At 44.8% G+C, this 15,606-nt stretch overlaps 1 protein-coding gene across 8 annotated transcripts in view; it reads left to right on the forward strand.

The window, feature by feature from the left end:
• The window catches only part of LOC124055634 (nck-associated protein 5-like), a 139,607-nt gene that overhangs the window by 66,639 nt on the left and 57,362 nt on the right, over nt 1–15,606 (forward strand). For 6 of the 8 annotated variants that reach the window (XM_046382599.1, XM_046382601.1, XM_046382602.1 and 3 more), the window contains one exon: nt 14,290–14,353. In XM_046382599.1, the coding sequence (XP_046238555.1) occupies nt 14,290–14,353 (64 nt within the window). Of the gene's footprint in view, nt 1–3,004; nt 3,383–7,194; nt 13,160–14,289; nt 14,354–15,606 lie in introns of those variants that run through there. The other 2 variants (XM_046382605.1, XM_046382606.1) reach the window with 2 other exon arrangements.

Raw genomic sequence — 15,606 nt, forward strand, 5'->3', positions numbered from 1 at the left:
GTGCATGTGTGTGTGTGTGTGTGTGTGTGTGTGTGTGTGTGTGTGTGTGTGTGTGACAGTGGTGGAGCCAGGCTGGCTGTGTGGGCGGCCGAGTGTTTCCAAACAGTGGAATCTGTCACTGACACCCCTGGCAGAGCAATAAGCAAGGCCTTAATGAGCTCAGCAGATCACTCAGCACACAGAGCCGACACACACACACACACACACACACACACACACAGTCATGCATTTGCTCATACTTGTGTGATTATTACAAATACAGACAGTGGTCAGTACTTGCTACATTTTTGTTTTAATGTGTTATCTTTTCTGATTTTATTACTGAAACACCTATAAGAGAAATACACTCATTGGTTTGCAGATGGTGGGTTTGGTGGGTTTGGATCAAGAGCAGCAAAATCTTTGGGACAATCACTACCTATGGCACCTTTAGACCATTTGTCCAGCCCAGCCTGAGAGGAAAGAGATCCAGGATGGGGGCCATGCTAGTCCTGCTTGGACATCAGGCTGCTCCTGGCTCTTGTGCAACCACAGGAAAATGAAATAGATGAAATGGGAGCTTTTGTGTCCACATTTTTACAAAGACCTGAGAGATGGGAGGAGCTGTGTTCTTACCTGAGGGGAGGGGAGTCTGTGTTTACATCAGTGATGCTTGTAGCTTAAACTTAGTTAAAGTGGATTGACCGCATTTCCCAGATGGCAAACACCCGAATGCAAATGTAGTGTTGATGTAAATATGTAACTAAATGAATATATTTATTTTTTACCCTCTTTTGTTCTAAATTTAATCGCCTGTGTATAGGATCTGTTTGTAGGGATCTGTCATTTCATTGTGCAATCTTAGGTTAAACAATAATAAATAAATTAGCTAGAACTCTTGGAATCACATACAGTGTAATAAATGGGCATTGAAAAGGAAAACAACAACGCAAAACAAACCCACATTATCTGTTTGCTGATTAGAGGAAAGAGAGACAACTTCTTCTTGGACACCAAACACCAACTCTGTCATCTATTTGTTGCCCTGCAGACGAGAACCATCGCTCAACAATTCGCCGCTCGCTCTTGATCGAATTAGACTGGAACACTGCCTACAATATTTCTTGATTACGCCACATATGTATGTGTTAGTGCTGACTCAGCTGTCCATTTGTCTTTTGTACCCAAATGGGACAATAGTGTCTAATTGGTGACCACCTGCTCTTAGAATCAAATCACTTTCACTCTATATTCAGATTTCCCAGCAAGACAGCTGCGCTTATGATAAACACAATTGCCCCTCTGCATGACATATTGGTCATATAGCAATAATCAGACATCATGAATCTTTCTGAGTTTTATGGTGACAAATGGGACTGTGACAGCCAGCTTTAGGGGGCATCTGATAACGGGAACGTTTCAGTAAGTGTCAGATTTTTATGATGTCTGCTGGGTGAAGTCAGATTTTCCACAATTAAATGATCAACCCTGCGAGTAGCAACTCATCCCTGCATGTTTATCTCCAGTCTTGCTCAACCTTCCCTTAGCCTGTTTTCCAGCCTCCAACCCCCCCCTCCCTGCATTCTCCAGCAAACTAATTTTCTCACATGGTTAGTGTCATTGTTCATTTAGGACATTAGTGACAGTGAATTTGGGGCAAAGTGGCAGTGATGGCCCCGGCTCTAAGTCAGCCTCGTCCTTTCTTTACACTCTTTAACTGAGTTCCTGTCACCAGGACCCTTTTAATTCCCCCTTTCACCCCTCCGGTGCCCGCCCCCTCTCGCACTGGTCCTATTGGGGAGCAGACAATAGAGGGTGCACCCCCCCACTCCTCCTCTGCCTCTTCATCCCTGCTTCTCAACTCCCTTGGCCCTTGCAGGCGTCCTGCCTGGTTGAGGTTGTGGGCTCCGGGCTGCAGTTTGTCACAGCCATTCAGCTGAGACTGATTGTGATTGCGGCAGATGGGCTGGAGCCTGGTCCGTCATTTGGCGAAGGAAGACCCAAGTACTTCTCCCTCTCTTTCTCTCTCAGCCTTTATTTCCCCCTCTGGTTCTCAGATCCTGTCCTTCGCTCTCTTGAGCTTGATCTCTTCCTCACTTGTCCCTGTCTGTTTTCTGTCAGTGTCCGGTCTTTCTGTCTCTGCATTGTTTTCCAAAAGCTTTGTTTCTCATTTCTAGATTAAAATGTGCACACAGTGTTTTCAGATTTATGAGTTGGAGGTTTTGTAAGAGCTTACTTACTGGGTTTCAGAAATGTTGGTTTAGTGTGGATGCAGGGCCAAAACTGACAAAGATAGCATTTTCATATTTAGACATCGGTGGAGCTTACATAATGACTTCAATCAGTTTTTGTGTGGTCAGCTGAGTGCAACACCGTGAATGCTGTCACTTCTTGACCCTCTTGATGACCTTTGTGGGCCACCATTTAAAACAGTTATCAACACTGTTGCCTTCAGAGTGTGGCTGGATAACACATCACGCTTAGTTCATTTTCATGTACTGAGACCTTAGTTGTGGAAACTCTCTCTCTTGCTTGTTTTCTGATCTCTCTTCTTCTGCTGTCTTGACACAGTATGCCCTCTTTGCCACCTTGTCTGCTTAAGCGCCCAGTTAGTGGAACATCACAAGCCGGCTGCCTCTTGCCTGTTCATGTCATGTTCCCCATGCCCACCCCCACAACACTGCTGTCACCCCCCCATCAAAAAAACCCTCCTCCTCCTCTGTACAACCCCCCACCCCAACCTCGCTTCTCCTCCCCTGAGGAAAGAGCCACCTTCAGAACGGCAGCGCGGAGCAGCCGTCTCCCTGAACACATGTTAAACGTCCTGCAAAGCCCGAGGAGGAGGGACACAGTCAGAGAGCTAGAAAGAGAGAGAGAGAGGAAGACTGTCAGAGAAAGAGACAGAGGCAGAGGCAGACTGAGGAGAGAAATATTCTGAGGAAAGATAAAGCCTGGAGGCGGGCTGGGCGGGGGAGGCACACAGAGGAGCCTCGGAGCGTGTGTGTGTGTGTTAGTGAGAGAAAGCATAGCGCAGAGGGAGAGCGTATGTAGCGTGAAGGAAGAGGAGGAGAGGGAAGCAGCGTCGGCAGAGTCAACGCATGTTACCAGACTGAGAGAGACAGAGAGGGTAGAGGACATGATCGGTGAGAAGCAGGAGAAGGAAAGGGAAGCAAGGATGTCGAGTGCTTGAGGGAAACCTAGAAAAGAGGGAGAGAGAGAGAGAGGTCTCAGTCAAGTAGAGAGGCAGGCAGGGAGCAGTGTAGAGTCAGCAGTACTGCATTGTGGATGTAAACTTTATCGTCTGCGGGATCAGTGGGTAGCAGCTGCAGAGCAGGAGGAAAGCTTGCTGGTGGATTACCATGTGTGTCCTCTGAATGCACCAGGATGCTGCATCTCCACCAGGGTAAGAAGCCGACAGTTGTCAGCGTACGTGACATCACAAAATTCTTCTCCAACTGAGGTTTTACTGCCTTGTTGAATGATACATTGTCCTTGTTTTGGGGTATGCATTCATGTTCTGTGCTCTCAGAGCAGTACATGCATACTCAGCTTTTGCTAGAGCCCAATTCAAGAAGGCTTAATTTTTTCTTTACCCTCGGCTGCACCCGTCTTTACTTTGTCCCAAGCTGCAATTTTCCTAATAATTCCCAGAGGAGGGGACTTATTTCATACAACAGCACTGTACACATGTGCAGTAGATGATGTCTGGTTTGCACTGAACCTGATTAGCCCGTTGTAGAGAGACTCGCGTGTCCTGTTGCTTGTGGCAACGGCATGGGGCCGAGTCACTGTGTAAGGCACTTTGATTCTGATTGATAACAGAAAGAAACGGATACCTCTCGTTTAAGCAGAGGTAAGACAATCAAACATTGCAGGGGATTTGTGAGTGCAGGAATGCATGTTTTTTCTTCCCCTGCCTCCCTTTTCTTTCTTTATACTCTCTTTCTCTGTCTCTCAGGCAGATTAAGATTTTCGACCCAGCCCACTAATCCCACACTGAAATGACTGGTTTGAACTGGGTGTGGATACAGCTGAATGCTGGAGAATATGGATTACAGCCTCTCTGTTATGATCAGCCTCTCTGCAGCTTCTTATTAATGTGGTGTGAAGTGCTGCAGTAGTGGTGTCCATATGTTAAAGTCACAGCAGGTCAGGGGTTTTTCCTTATACAGTACAAAGAAGAAGGCTGCTTGCAACCAACACGCCAGTGATGCCATATGCAGGATTTTGGACGCTGGCTTATATATTTTTAACTGGATTTGTTATCCCTAAAAACAGAACCACAAGAGAACATGAAAATGAGAGCATGGGAGAGTATGGGAGGTATCATCACTCTCTTTCTGGTGCCAGAGAGAAATGCCATTCTTTGTCTTTTTTTATTTTTTTGCCCTGGGAACTGGTGCTTCCCAACATGAGAGCAAAATATAGCATCTGCTAAGTAGTGGATGTTTTATAACTGGAAATGCCAGTAGATGTTGCCACTATAAGCAACAATAGTTGGCTAAGAGGGCAAGAATAAGTAAAGCTGCCCAGTACTACTTTAAAAATACCTAACGCTGACTTAAAGAGAAAGTTAGTATTGTGTAAGTGTCATCAACGGGCACGTGACCTATCATTTCTTGAGTGTTTTGGCCAGTCAGTGACCTGAAGGAAATTCCTGTCTTCAGTGACTGCACTGTATGCATCTTAAGCATTTGAAGTTTGAACTTTTCTGTGCATGTCTGTTTTTGGATTGTATGTGCAACAGCAATCACCATGACTGTACTTACCAAACTCTACAGTTGAGCCATTTGGTCCAGTATCTATGTGGTGTCCATTTAAAGCCTTTATTGGGAGCAGAGCAGCAGCAGGCACTATCATCCCACCACCAGGGCAGATGTGTTGCTGCACTGGGCAGTTTGAGCCTGCTGCCCTCTGAAACCTACCTGGGGATTACTGGATAAGAGGATTGCCAAGTGGAGGGATTTGATTTTATAGAATTAAAACTGTAATTCTCTCCATCCAGACCGTGCTGCAGTGCAACCATTTCTCCACATTATTATTTTCCCCCTGCTGCTGCCACACTCTTGTTTTACCAACACGTTCCATTACTCCATCATGTGTCCTACATTTAGGCAGTTTTGATTTAAAAGTCACGAGATAGACACACTCATGCATGGAATGGCAGTGTTGGCTAAAGTCTCACATGGCCTACATGTTGCGGTAAGCTGTGTGATACCAAAGTACAGGATGTGGGAAGTTTGTCAGTTGACATTTTGGATGCCAGTTGCTGTGCCAGTTGGCATTGCTAGAGTGATAAACACGAGCCCAGTCAACAACATTAAGACCACTCGAGCAGATCATTCTGACATGTATTCCCTTAAACCCCGCCAACTCTTGTCCGTCACTTTGCCTCTCACTCCTCTACATCCGATTTTCCCAACTTTTCCTCCACCCCTTTAGTCTCCTCCCTGTATGTGGCGCTCTGTATTCGGTGACCCTCGGCTAGCATATTGGGTTCAGGTCAAACTGAATTACTGAGGAATGTTCCCCTGTTCAATGGCTGGCCCAGTGGGCCTCAGCATGGGAGCACTTCCCCTTCATTGACAGCCAGGGGACTTTCATTTTGAAGGAGGAGGGGGTGAGCTCCTTCCAGACAACTTTCCCATATAATTCCCACTGTCTCTGCTGTGTTCATTGGTACTGTGGAGCCCTGAGCCAAAGCAGTTGGTTTAATGATGTGTACGTGTGAGGCACATCTCAGGATCTCACTGGCCTTGTTGAGATGCTCTGCTTCTGTGACTGCAGGCCATCCAGCTCAATTAAGGGTGCTTTGAATGCATTCCTCCCGTTAGCCTGCTCTACATTTATCTTCCCCCACGAACAGCACGTGGGGAGTTTAAAAACAGTCCTGCAGAGCTCTTTTGGGCTGGTATGAACCTGTTTTTGCAAATACATCATCTGAGAAAAAAAATGATGTCTCAATACAGGATTTTGAAGTTTTGCCAGGCTGCACATTTTTCACTCAAAGAGCCAAACATGTTGCATTCCCACTGAAGTCTCATGCTTTGTGTTTCACTGAATGTTAACAAGTTGGAAATGCAGAAACATGGGACTATCAGAGGTCTTTTCTCTGTGTCTCCTGTTGGCTTAACTTAGAGTAATGTCACTCAGGAAAAACATAAAGTTTAATGGCCCGACACAATTTATAACCAATAAAAGGCTTTTATTTGCTAGCTATCAATGGCTTATTGCATGCACCGCCTGGAGACAAAGCTCTGCCCAGACACCCTCACTGACTGTTAAGTGATGTCATTAGAGACGGAGCATTTTTGTGGTTTCTAAATGGATGAACTTGCTCCATGTGAGTTCACCAAGGTGCGAAGACTCGTGGGCTGGTTTTTGCATTTGCCACTTTTAAACTGCCTGTTTTCCAGCCAGATCTGGCGTAGAATATCATCTCTCCTTGTAAAATGGCAGTCTGAGTATCTTGGCTCACAAACATAAAGTTTTGTTTTCTCTTCAATAAAGCTTTGGTTTTTATCTTTCATATGCGTGCCTTAAAAAAAATCAGAGTATTTCAGTTTTTGGAAAAATCCCCAATTTGGGTTTGTTTTTTTGGGTCAGAGACATGCATGCCAACAGTTTACAAGATAACATAGTGTTGTCCTTGTTTACTATACACCTCCTTCTTGCTGACACACTTTCACAGTCACATGCATGTCACAAGCTTTTAGATCAAAGCAGTCAAAAGCCAGTTTGTGAGCCTTCCCTCTTGTTTCATATTTCTTTCTTTGTCAGGGTGATAGTTTCCATTGAGCAAACCGTTTATGATGTTGGCAAGGCGGTCAGTTTTGTATTTGAGGTTTTTTGGGGCGGGGAATGTCAACAAACTTCAGCTCCCCACTATCTTGGCTGTAAATCATTGGATAATAGAGGTAGAAACATGCAGGACCTCGTCACACTGGCTGGAGGTGTTGGCACAGCTGGAAAGGAAATGGATAGAGGCTGCTGGAGAAGCTTACCTTCAATGCAGTAAAACTCTTTTCCAAACAACTCTCAGTCTCTGGGGGGAAACTCTTTACTTTGAGTGGATTACAATGAGTGCAGTCACTTTTTAATTACTTTATTACCAGCATGCTAGAGTGCCAGAATGAAGATGCTATGGTGATATTTCTGTAACCACTGAAAGAACATGAAGGAGAGAATCATCAATTTACGCTCACTGAAACTAGAATTGTGTGGACTATTATCAGGTCATAAGGCAAATCTAAATCTAGTAATTCAACAAATGAAACTGCATGCTCGGTTTGTAAGAGACGACTGTGTGCAGCACACATCCAGACACACTGATGATAATGACACTTCCGTAACAACTGCCCAGCAGCTTGTGCTCATGAGCATGCATGCACCCAGAGGTGGGTTGCAGTGGAGATATCAGCCCTGTGGTTTGAGTGCTTCTATTTACTGTACCTTTGTTTCTATTGTGTGCGAACGGGCCATTTGTCTGGCTCTGTAAAGGGCTACTGCCTGCCTCTCTGAAAACGATGTGTTGACAGCCGGTGTAAAACACCCTTTAGCCTTTGCACAGTCTCCATGAGTCAGCAGAACTTTCTAGTATTATGGTACAGTAGTAAATGCGAGAACCTGTTCCCCAGTTACTTCAACCCAAGCCAACCAGGGTGTGAAATACAGAACAATGGATGCAACGTGTTACTTACCTAAAGTATGCATGTGCCTTTTTACCACTGAACATGACAAGCGCTCGATTTAGTTCATTTGTGCTGTCAATGTAATTCAAGCACACCCTGGCGTTAGCGTCCTCCTGTGCACAAACCTGCTGAGACGTTCACATGCAACTTGCCAGAAGTATGATTGCTGGCAAAAACAGGTTCTGTTTATCCCGTTTGAATGCGCATCACAAAACGCAGGTAAACTCCTAAATCACAAGGTAATTGTAGTGTATTGTCAAGGGTGCTTTACTCAAACTCAGTTATGTGTCAGTTAGTGTGATTCAAGTGAGACAACTATGAGTGTGAAAACTTAAACACACACAGGAGTATTACCTGTTAGAATGTGAGTGTGCAAAGGGAATGCCTTTGATAAACTCCATTTCAAAACAGGGTATGTGTGTATAATAGTGTTTTCTCTCTTTTTGGGGGTGAAACTTCTCTGTCTCATGCTCTCTTGCTCTGTGTCAACATATCATGCTCCTCCGTCATATCTGTGGAGATTCAGGCCCAATAGCAATGCATCTTTCAGTTTGTTGTCAACCGTCTTTTATGATTTTGGACATAAAAGATTCAGAATTGCGCATGAGTGTGTATGCGTGTCTCTGCACATCTTTGCTGGTGTGTTTGTACATGTGTGTTCATGCATGTGTGTATGAGTTGCCCCCTGTGTGCTTGCTTCTAATGTCGCGTCTTCATTCTTCATGAGCAGTGCTGGTGAGTAAACCCTTACAGCAGACAGGCAGACAGGTTGCGGCCATTTTTAAAGCACATCTGCTCATCCGCAATGTTTCGTTTCGTCTGGACAGGAATGCGTCTGTGGTTTGGAAACAATTGAGGTCAGGCCCCGCGTGCAGAATAAGAAAACATTTAGGGAGACAGACGGTCAGGCAGGGGTAATCCACGCTTGGCAAGAGCATTCCTCAGAGCTCAGGAGGGGTCTCGCAGGATTCCTCATGTCTGATATTTGCTGCTTCAGAAGTTTGGAGATGCAACGCACGTTTTTGATCTGATCTTGGCCTACAAACTGATGTATTTAAATCACTGCCCTCAGTTTGATTTTGCAGACGATTCCCTGAAGTTGTTTACATGTGCAAGCACAAATTATTTCCGTATTCTTATGACTGCAATGTCAGTATGGTTGCCTACTGCTAATAAGTTGCACCAGTGTAATTAAGATATCCAGAGTTTAGAATCTTGTCGAACACCGAGGAACAGATGTTATCACAGAAACGCACAAAGAACTCTGAGCATTCAACATTTGTTGACTTTGGATAAATCTCGCTAATCGTGACCATCTAAACCCGTCTGACTGCATTACTCACTGTAGTGCACACGTGTCCAAACAAAGTCAAATACACAACTTTATACATTCAAAGCAGATATGAATAAGTGTAAAGTTACGTCAGGGTATTTAGATGACCCCCATTGTTAGTATGTAAAACTGCTGGAAACATTTCTGAGAGCACAATATGATGAATTTTCTTCAGCATAAAGAAGATAAGATTAACTTTATTGATCCCACAGTGGGGAAGTTCACTCGTCGTGGCAGCTCACAAGAACAGAAAAGAGTGCAGAAAGCAAAAAGTGTGCAAAGACAGTTACAAAAATACATAGAGGTAATAAATTAAGAAAACATAGAAATGCCCCCTGTCACGTCATGAAGACATTTCAAGGCCACATGGAAGCAAGAAAAGGCGTGTGTTCTTTGTGTGCTAACAGTAGAACCTCATCACATTTCACCTCGTCAATAATTGATGGTCTGCCGTGGTGAGGTAAGGCTCATTGTGCCTGGCTGGCTGCCTGGTTGGCTGGGTGGTTGGGTGTGCTGGGTGCTGACATGTGGCTCCTGTTTTTCTGCTGCCTCCGGTGTAGATGGGAGTCCACGGCTGGAGACGTGGGGGTCAGGAACCAGCTGTGGGTAAGGCAGTGGTAACAGGAGCAGGTCAGGCCGCTGTTCGGTATCCATGCCTTGTCGGTGATTGATTCGACCAGCCTAATGCATTGGGACCAATTGAATGGTCACAGATGTGTGAACCCCACCCTGCTTGAAACAGATGAAAGTGTTTACACTGAGGGCTGAAGCTGATTTTGATGCCATAGTGGAGTTTTATTGTGCAGAAAGGCTTGTTAAAGTCTTAACAAAACAGTTTGATGATGTTAAATGTGTTATTTAAACACAATGTATGTTTAAAAGATGATTAAATTAAAGATGAAACCGTGTGGGAATTTGAACTTGTGCCAAATGGAATAAGGCTCAGTTTTTTGGGGGCATTTTTACAGCCTCAGTTTCACCCCAACTTCAACCTTCTGGCAGTTGTAACTCTGTTTTTCTGTCAGGCTGAGTTGGATGTTATAACTTATCAAATGCCTCGATAAGCTCATTGTGCGCCGCTGGGAGCTGGGGTGAAATTTTGGATCGGTGCAGAAGTTACATAACACAAACTGTAGGAGGATTAAGGATGGGAATGACCGGTCCAGAGCTGGAGCCAAAATGTAGCCAGAGTCTCTCCGAACAGGATGCCCTATGTGCACCACGGGGATTGCGTGCGTATCAGGGCTCTTAACGCAGCAGGAGTGCAGGCTCTAATACATAAATGCATGGCAGCTCTGCTCTCATCTAAACATTCAAGCATCCCCCCAGCCACTACATTTGTGGTTTAGAACGATTGAAATGTTTAGCTCGCTGTAAACCTTGATGACAACATTGGAAAGATGGTTTATATTTATGTGTCTTTTATGCTTCCTGATGCGTGCATTTATGTCAGTATGAGTAAATTCTGCAGCATTATGTGGTGTTTAATCTGTTAACAACTTTCTATACAGAGGAGGGATTAACACACTTGATAATAAGATGGTGTACAAGACTGCGAGGGAAATAGGAAACCAAAACACAAGAGATAGCACTTTTTTCTCTTTCATTATGTGCTTAACAGCAGACAATGTACAATGGATTAAACCACCTGTATTGAGGAGCCGTGATAACAGTGATGAAAACACAGCTAAACGTCTGCCTGCCTCCCACAATGCAGTTCAAAGCGCATGGGTCCAACATGTTGGCTCAGGTTGGCAAACGCTCTCGGCATGATTGATCCTCCCTCAGCCCTGACAGATCGTGTCTTTGCATGCCGCCGCCACTGTGACGCTCTGAGGCAAACAGTCGGCACGTTGTCTGAGGAAAGAGCATGAGAGGGTTTACACAGTGTCTGTGCAGGGGGGAGAATGTGTGGAGGAAACATGGTTGATCTGCTGCGAATGCAACAAGGCTGCGCTGTCTCATCTAAGGGAAGGGGATGCAGAGATTTTGATGAGCGGAAATCTTTGAGATGAACAAAGTGTGTGTAGGTGGACAGCAGATGGTGTCAGCTAAGAATATGAGAGGAAAACTTCTCCTTGCAGCCATGTGGATGCAAACAGGGAGACAAACTTACTGTAAGTTCATGTGTATTGTTGCTGAACATTGGAGAACAGGCCTGCCTGCTGGTTTGCCCTCCTCCACTGAAGCTCAGCTGGTTTTGCCCTGCTGGTTAAGGTCTCCAGTGATATTAGGTGATTCCAGGTCACTGGCAACTGCTGGAGGTCTCATGATTGGCTGCCGGAATTCACTCAGCCAAGCTTTACGTTGGGGCTCAGAGAGGAAGAAAAACAGCAGAGGAGGAGGAGGAATGCATACACGGTCAACTGTCAGCTTGTGCTTTCATCACATGCTCGGATGTACAGGATAAAGGCATGAACTATGGCTTGAAATAATTCCCATTTAGTCACAGTCAAGTGTGAAATATATACAGAGTGCACACTGCATACAGAGCAAGTAGATACAATGCCAGGATCTCAAGCCACTGTTGAAGCATTTCTTCTTCTTTGTCCTTTTGAAGCAGAAATCTGCTTTATAACAACTTGTATCTTTGTAGTTCTGGCCAGCATTCCTACTGAGGAAGAAGTGGCAAGAAACAGAAACAGTCAGATAATCAAACAGATTGTAAACAAACCCCAAGTTAACCATACTTATTTGGAGGAGAAAATGAGGACTGGTGGTTTAGACCTACCATACTTGGTTACATGGTGTTTTTCCACTCAGTTTTCCTTTAAGGGATTATTACAGTTATTACGGGCACGCTTACTTCTGTTTTTACCTCCAAATAAAGTTTCTATAATGTGGAAAAAACTGTTGGCTAAGCTGATGCCTGATTGTCTGACTGCTTTGTTATAATAATGTTGTGTTCATTACTTTGGTGAGTGCACTGTTTTCAGAAACAATGGACAGAACTGCAAAAGTAAGAGTCATTATCAAACTGGAATTATCCTTTAAGATGAGGCTTTCAACGACTGTGTTCCTGCTTTCCGACTCCTGTGTGCTTAAGTGGAAAGTGACCCCCCCCCACCCAAACACCAGTGCAACATGAGTCTTTGCGTATATCAACAACAGCCTGCTACAAGAGATGGCTTGAGATAAACTTCTTCTTCACATAACAGCCTTCGGGTTGCTCAGTTTGGCTACTTTGATAGGCCAGTTTACACAGCTGGGACAGGTTTACGAAGTGAGCGATTGGCAAAACATCTCGAGTTGATTGAGATTGAAAGAACAAATGGAATATGTCACTCTGAACATCTAATAAAGAAGCCAGTGGATTATTTTTCTGTGTGCTTGAATGCCGTTCAGACACCATATAATTCCACGCCAAATGTTGCCGGTGAGCATTTTGCACAAGAATACTGTTTTGATTCCCGCTTGTGCCAGTTACTATAATTATGTTTAACACAGAATGTCAAATTGCTCTATATTTGGCGATGATTTTCTTCGGGTGCAGTTGGCTTATGCTCCATTGCTCCTGGAACATGCCTGTGCATAAGTGGCCTGAAACTTAACCCCTTACAGGGCTGACGCTCAGCCATAACACAGACTGGAGGAATGCCAGGCCGGTCCTGTTTAACAAAACAATATCTGCCGTGAGAAGTTCCAGAGTATCCCCCACCCCACCCGACATTTTTTTCTCCAGGTAGCGTAATGGTTTGAGGCATGTTGTAATAGGAAGAGACACATTGTGCAAGAGGAACATGAGTGTGTAAGTCAGTGTGCAGCCTGCAGTTGCACACTTTCACACTCTTTCATATGTGTTTATGAGCAGTCACACACATAAAAACACCTTCACTTTAACGATTGCATGTCCCCACACCCATATTTATGAGTGCACAAACTTCTCACAGAGTCCAAACACACTCACACACTCGTACACACCCAAACACACCCCCTTGTTTCACAGCCTGAGCACTTTGCTTGACTACCTCCTGGATTTGTCACCGTGTGTTGCACAATTGGCGTGCCAGGCTCTGCTTTGCCCATTTCAATCCGGTCCCAATAGCAGCAGTTAGCTTGTAGTTCAGCACGCCGTTATCAGTACAGACAGTCGATTCACTCGTCGACCATACGCTTCCCCAGCTGTCTCTTAATCACTGGGGGTTTTTCCCGGCAGGTAAGCCACTCAGAAACAATGATGTCTTGTCAAAGACGACAAGGAGATGTTAGTCATGAGTTATTTTGGGGAGTTTGCGGGAGTCTGGCAAGAGGTTTGAGTGTCTACTCCACTGAAGAAATGTGAGACATGCAGGTGATTGTGATTACTTGTGGCTGTCTGCTGTGTACACTCCTTTATTAGGTCCCATGGTCCCACATTAGGTGGCTTTGAGTGTGTGTGTGTGTGTGTGATGTCTTGTTGTGAACCCAGGAAGTCAAGGACAGTGTGCCTCTTGTGTCGATAGACTGTGTAATACAACATTTGGAGCACTGTATTTACATCTTTATCAAAGCCAACGGCGCATTTGTCATCAGAATGAATGATTTTTGGTCTGAAAATCACAAGGGTGCGAAGGTTCAAGCACGTTACACTGCCAGAGGAGGTGTTTTCCCCCTAAACACATTTGTTGTTCTTTCAGACACTTTGGATAAAAAGTCTGACAAGCTTTCAACAAACACATCTCATCTCCTGGAGCAGTGTTTCAGTTGTTGCGATACCTCGGGAGAGGCCATTAAACAGGGTTCTTTATTATCTGTGCTAGTGTGCCAAGATTTATCCCATTAAAGTCTGGAATGCCCTCACGTGGGAAACGGATTGGACGCACACAGTCATTTTCTTTGTTTTGCCTGCTTCACATGTGTGTTTGTGTGCGAGTCTGTTATGAGTGTGTGTCTGTGTGAAGGATGCCCTGCTTTTTGTTTCCTCTGAGCTATTTTTGTCTGGACAGAACTGCAAGCTCTCTGTTTTGTGTGGTTAGCGGACGACCCCGTCTCCTCACTGTGAGTGTTTGTTATCTGCTGATTTGCTTGCAGGCGTGTGAGGTTTCTCCTTTTAACGCAGGAGGCAGATGGGAGAAAGATATGCTGGCTGATTCAGAGCCTTTTTCTCTGTGTCAAAAAATGGCATATTTGGCAAAAACACTGGTTAAAAAACAGAAGATTCAAACATTTTGGGTCCCACTGAAATGCAAAAAATATTGGTGTCTGTGGATGCTGACCTGACTGCCTGCCTCACCCACTAATCAATGAGCAGAAGTTAACTCACTCTCATTTTCTCTATTCTTCCTCCCCTCTGCCCCCTGTGTTTAGGGAAAAGCTGGCCGTGGCTCGCCTGCAGAGGGAAGTCGCACGGAGCAAGAGCGAAGGAACAATGGTAAAGTACAGAGGAGCTACTCGGCCCCTATAATCAGCATAAAGCCAAAAAAGCCACAGTATGCTCACTTCACACACACACACACACACACAACTCTGCCAAGCTGTCAAGCTGTCACATTGTCCAAAGTCAGCTTTTAGTGTTTCAACACTTCATCAGTTGATCCTAAAGAAGACAATTCTGTAGCGTTGCGTGCATAAGCAGGTATTCTTCAGCCATTCACTGCTATGCTAAACAATACTGATGTTGGCGTTTGTACCTAAAAAAATACTAAGATTTGATGGCGGACGATGATGGATGATGGATACATTTCAGCTCTTCTACAGGTACTCAGATGCATGATCAGGCTGTGTAACCTAAAGCTGCAGCTGGGGCTTATTCTGTCAACACTGCAGTGTGCTTAGATTCATTGAAAAATGCTGACAGTGTGCTTTCACTTCTTTTTTAAAGATAACTTGTGTAAGCAGGGGCAAAAAAACTCTGCTGGTGGAGATCCGCATAGAGACGCATGCATATCTTTGTTCCCGGTCACACATTTGTCTGTGCACACAGCATGTGTGTTAAGGGAAGGTCAGAAATAAAAAAGGTTAACCACGTGATGAAGCGGAGCTCAGCTGATTGCAGCCTCCGTGCAGAGACTCTAACCACAGGCCCAGCTGTTTGACTGCACCCCAGTGACGCCTCTGATTCCCTTTATGGCAGCAGGCCTAAAGCAACAGCACACAAGGGCTGATACACTATGAGATTTTCGCACCATTTCGTGTGATTTTCTCCTGATCCCTGAAGGGGGAACGCTTGGTTTTTTCTCCCAGCCTCTCCACACACAGTCAAGAAGGTCAGATCACAGGGTCAGATAGAAAACAGCACTCCTGCAGCAGAGCAAGGGTTCAGTGTTTTGCCCAGGGGCACTTCAGCACAGCAGATTCTTGCTGTCACTGAGACTTACTTTAGACACAGACATGTAAGCTGTATGTTATGGGTTGATGGAGAAGGGAATCTTGGAGAAAATTAGTTTGATGCTTTAGTTTTACCATCAGTTCAAGCATGAATAATTCAGAGTGTATGGAAATAAGTGCGGGTCGAGATGGCCATCACATCTAGGACTTGAACAGCAACATAAAGGCTCTGTCACGTCTAATTCCTTTTTCACCCACTTCCCACCTCCCTGACCTCCCTGTGACTCTTCTGATACTGTCACTCCAATTATGCATGTGAATGTGATACACAAAGGTTCAGTATTGATTTTCATATAA

Source organism: Scatophagus argus, chromosome 24, assembly GCF_020382885.2.
Source record: "Scatophagus argus isolate fScaArg1 chromosome 24, fScaArg1.pri, whole genome shotgun sequence".
Taxonomy (NCBI): Eukaryota; Metazoa; Chordata; class Actinopteri; family Scatophagidae; genus Scatophagus; species Scatophagus argus.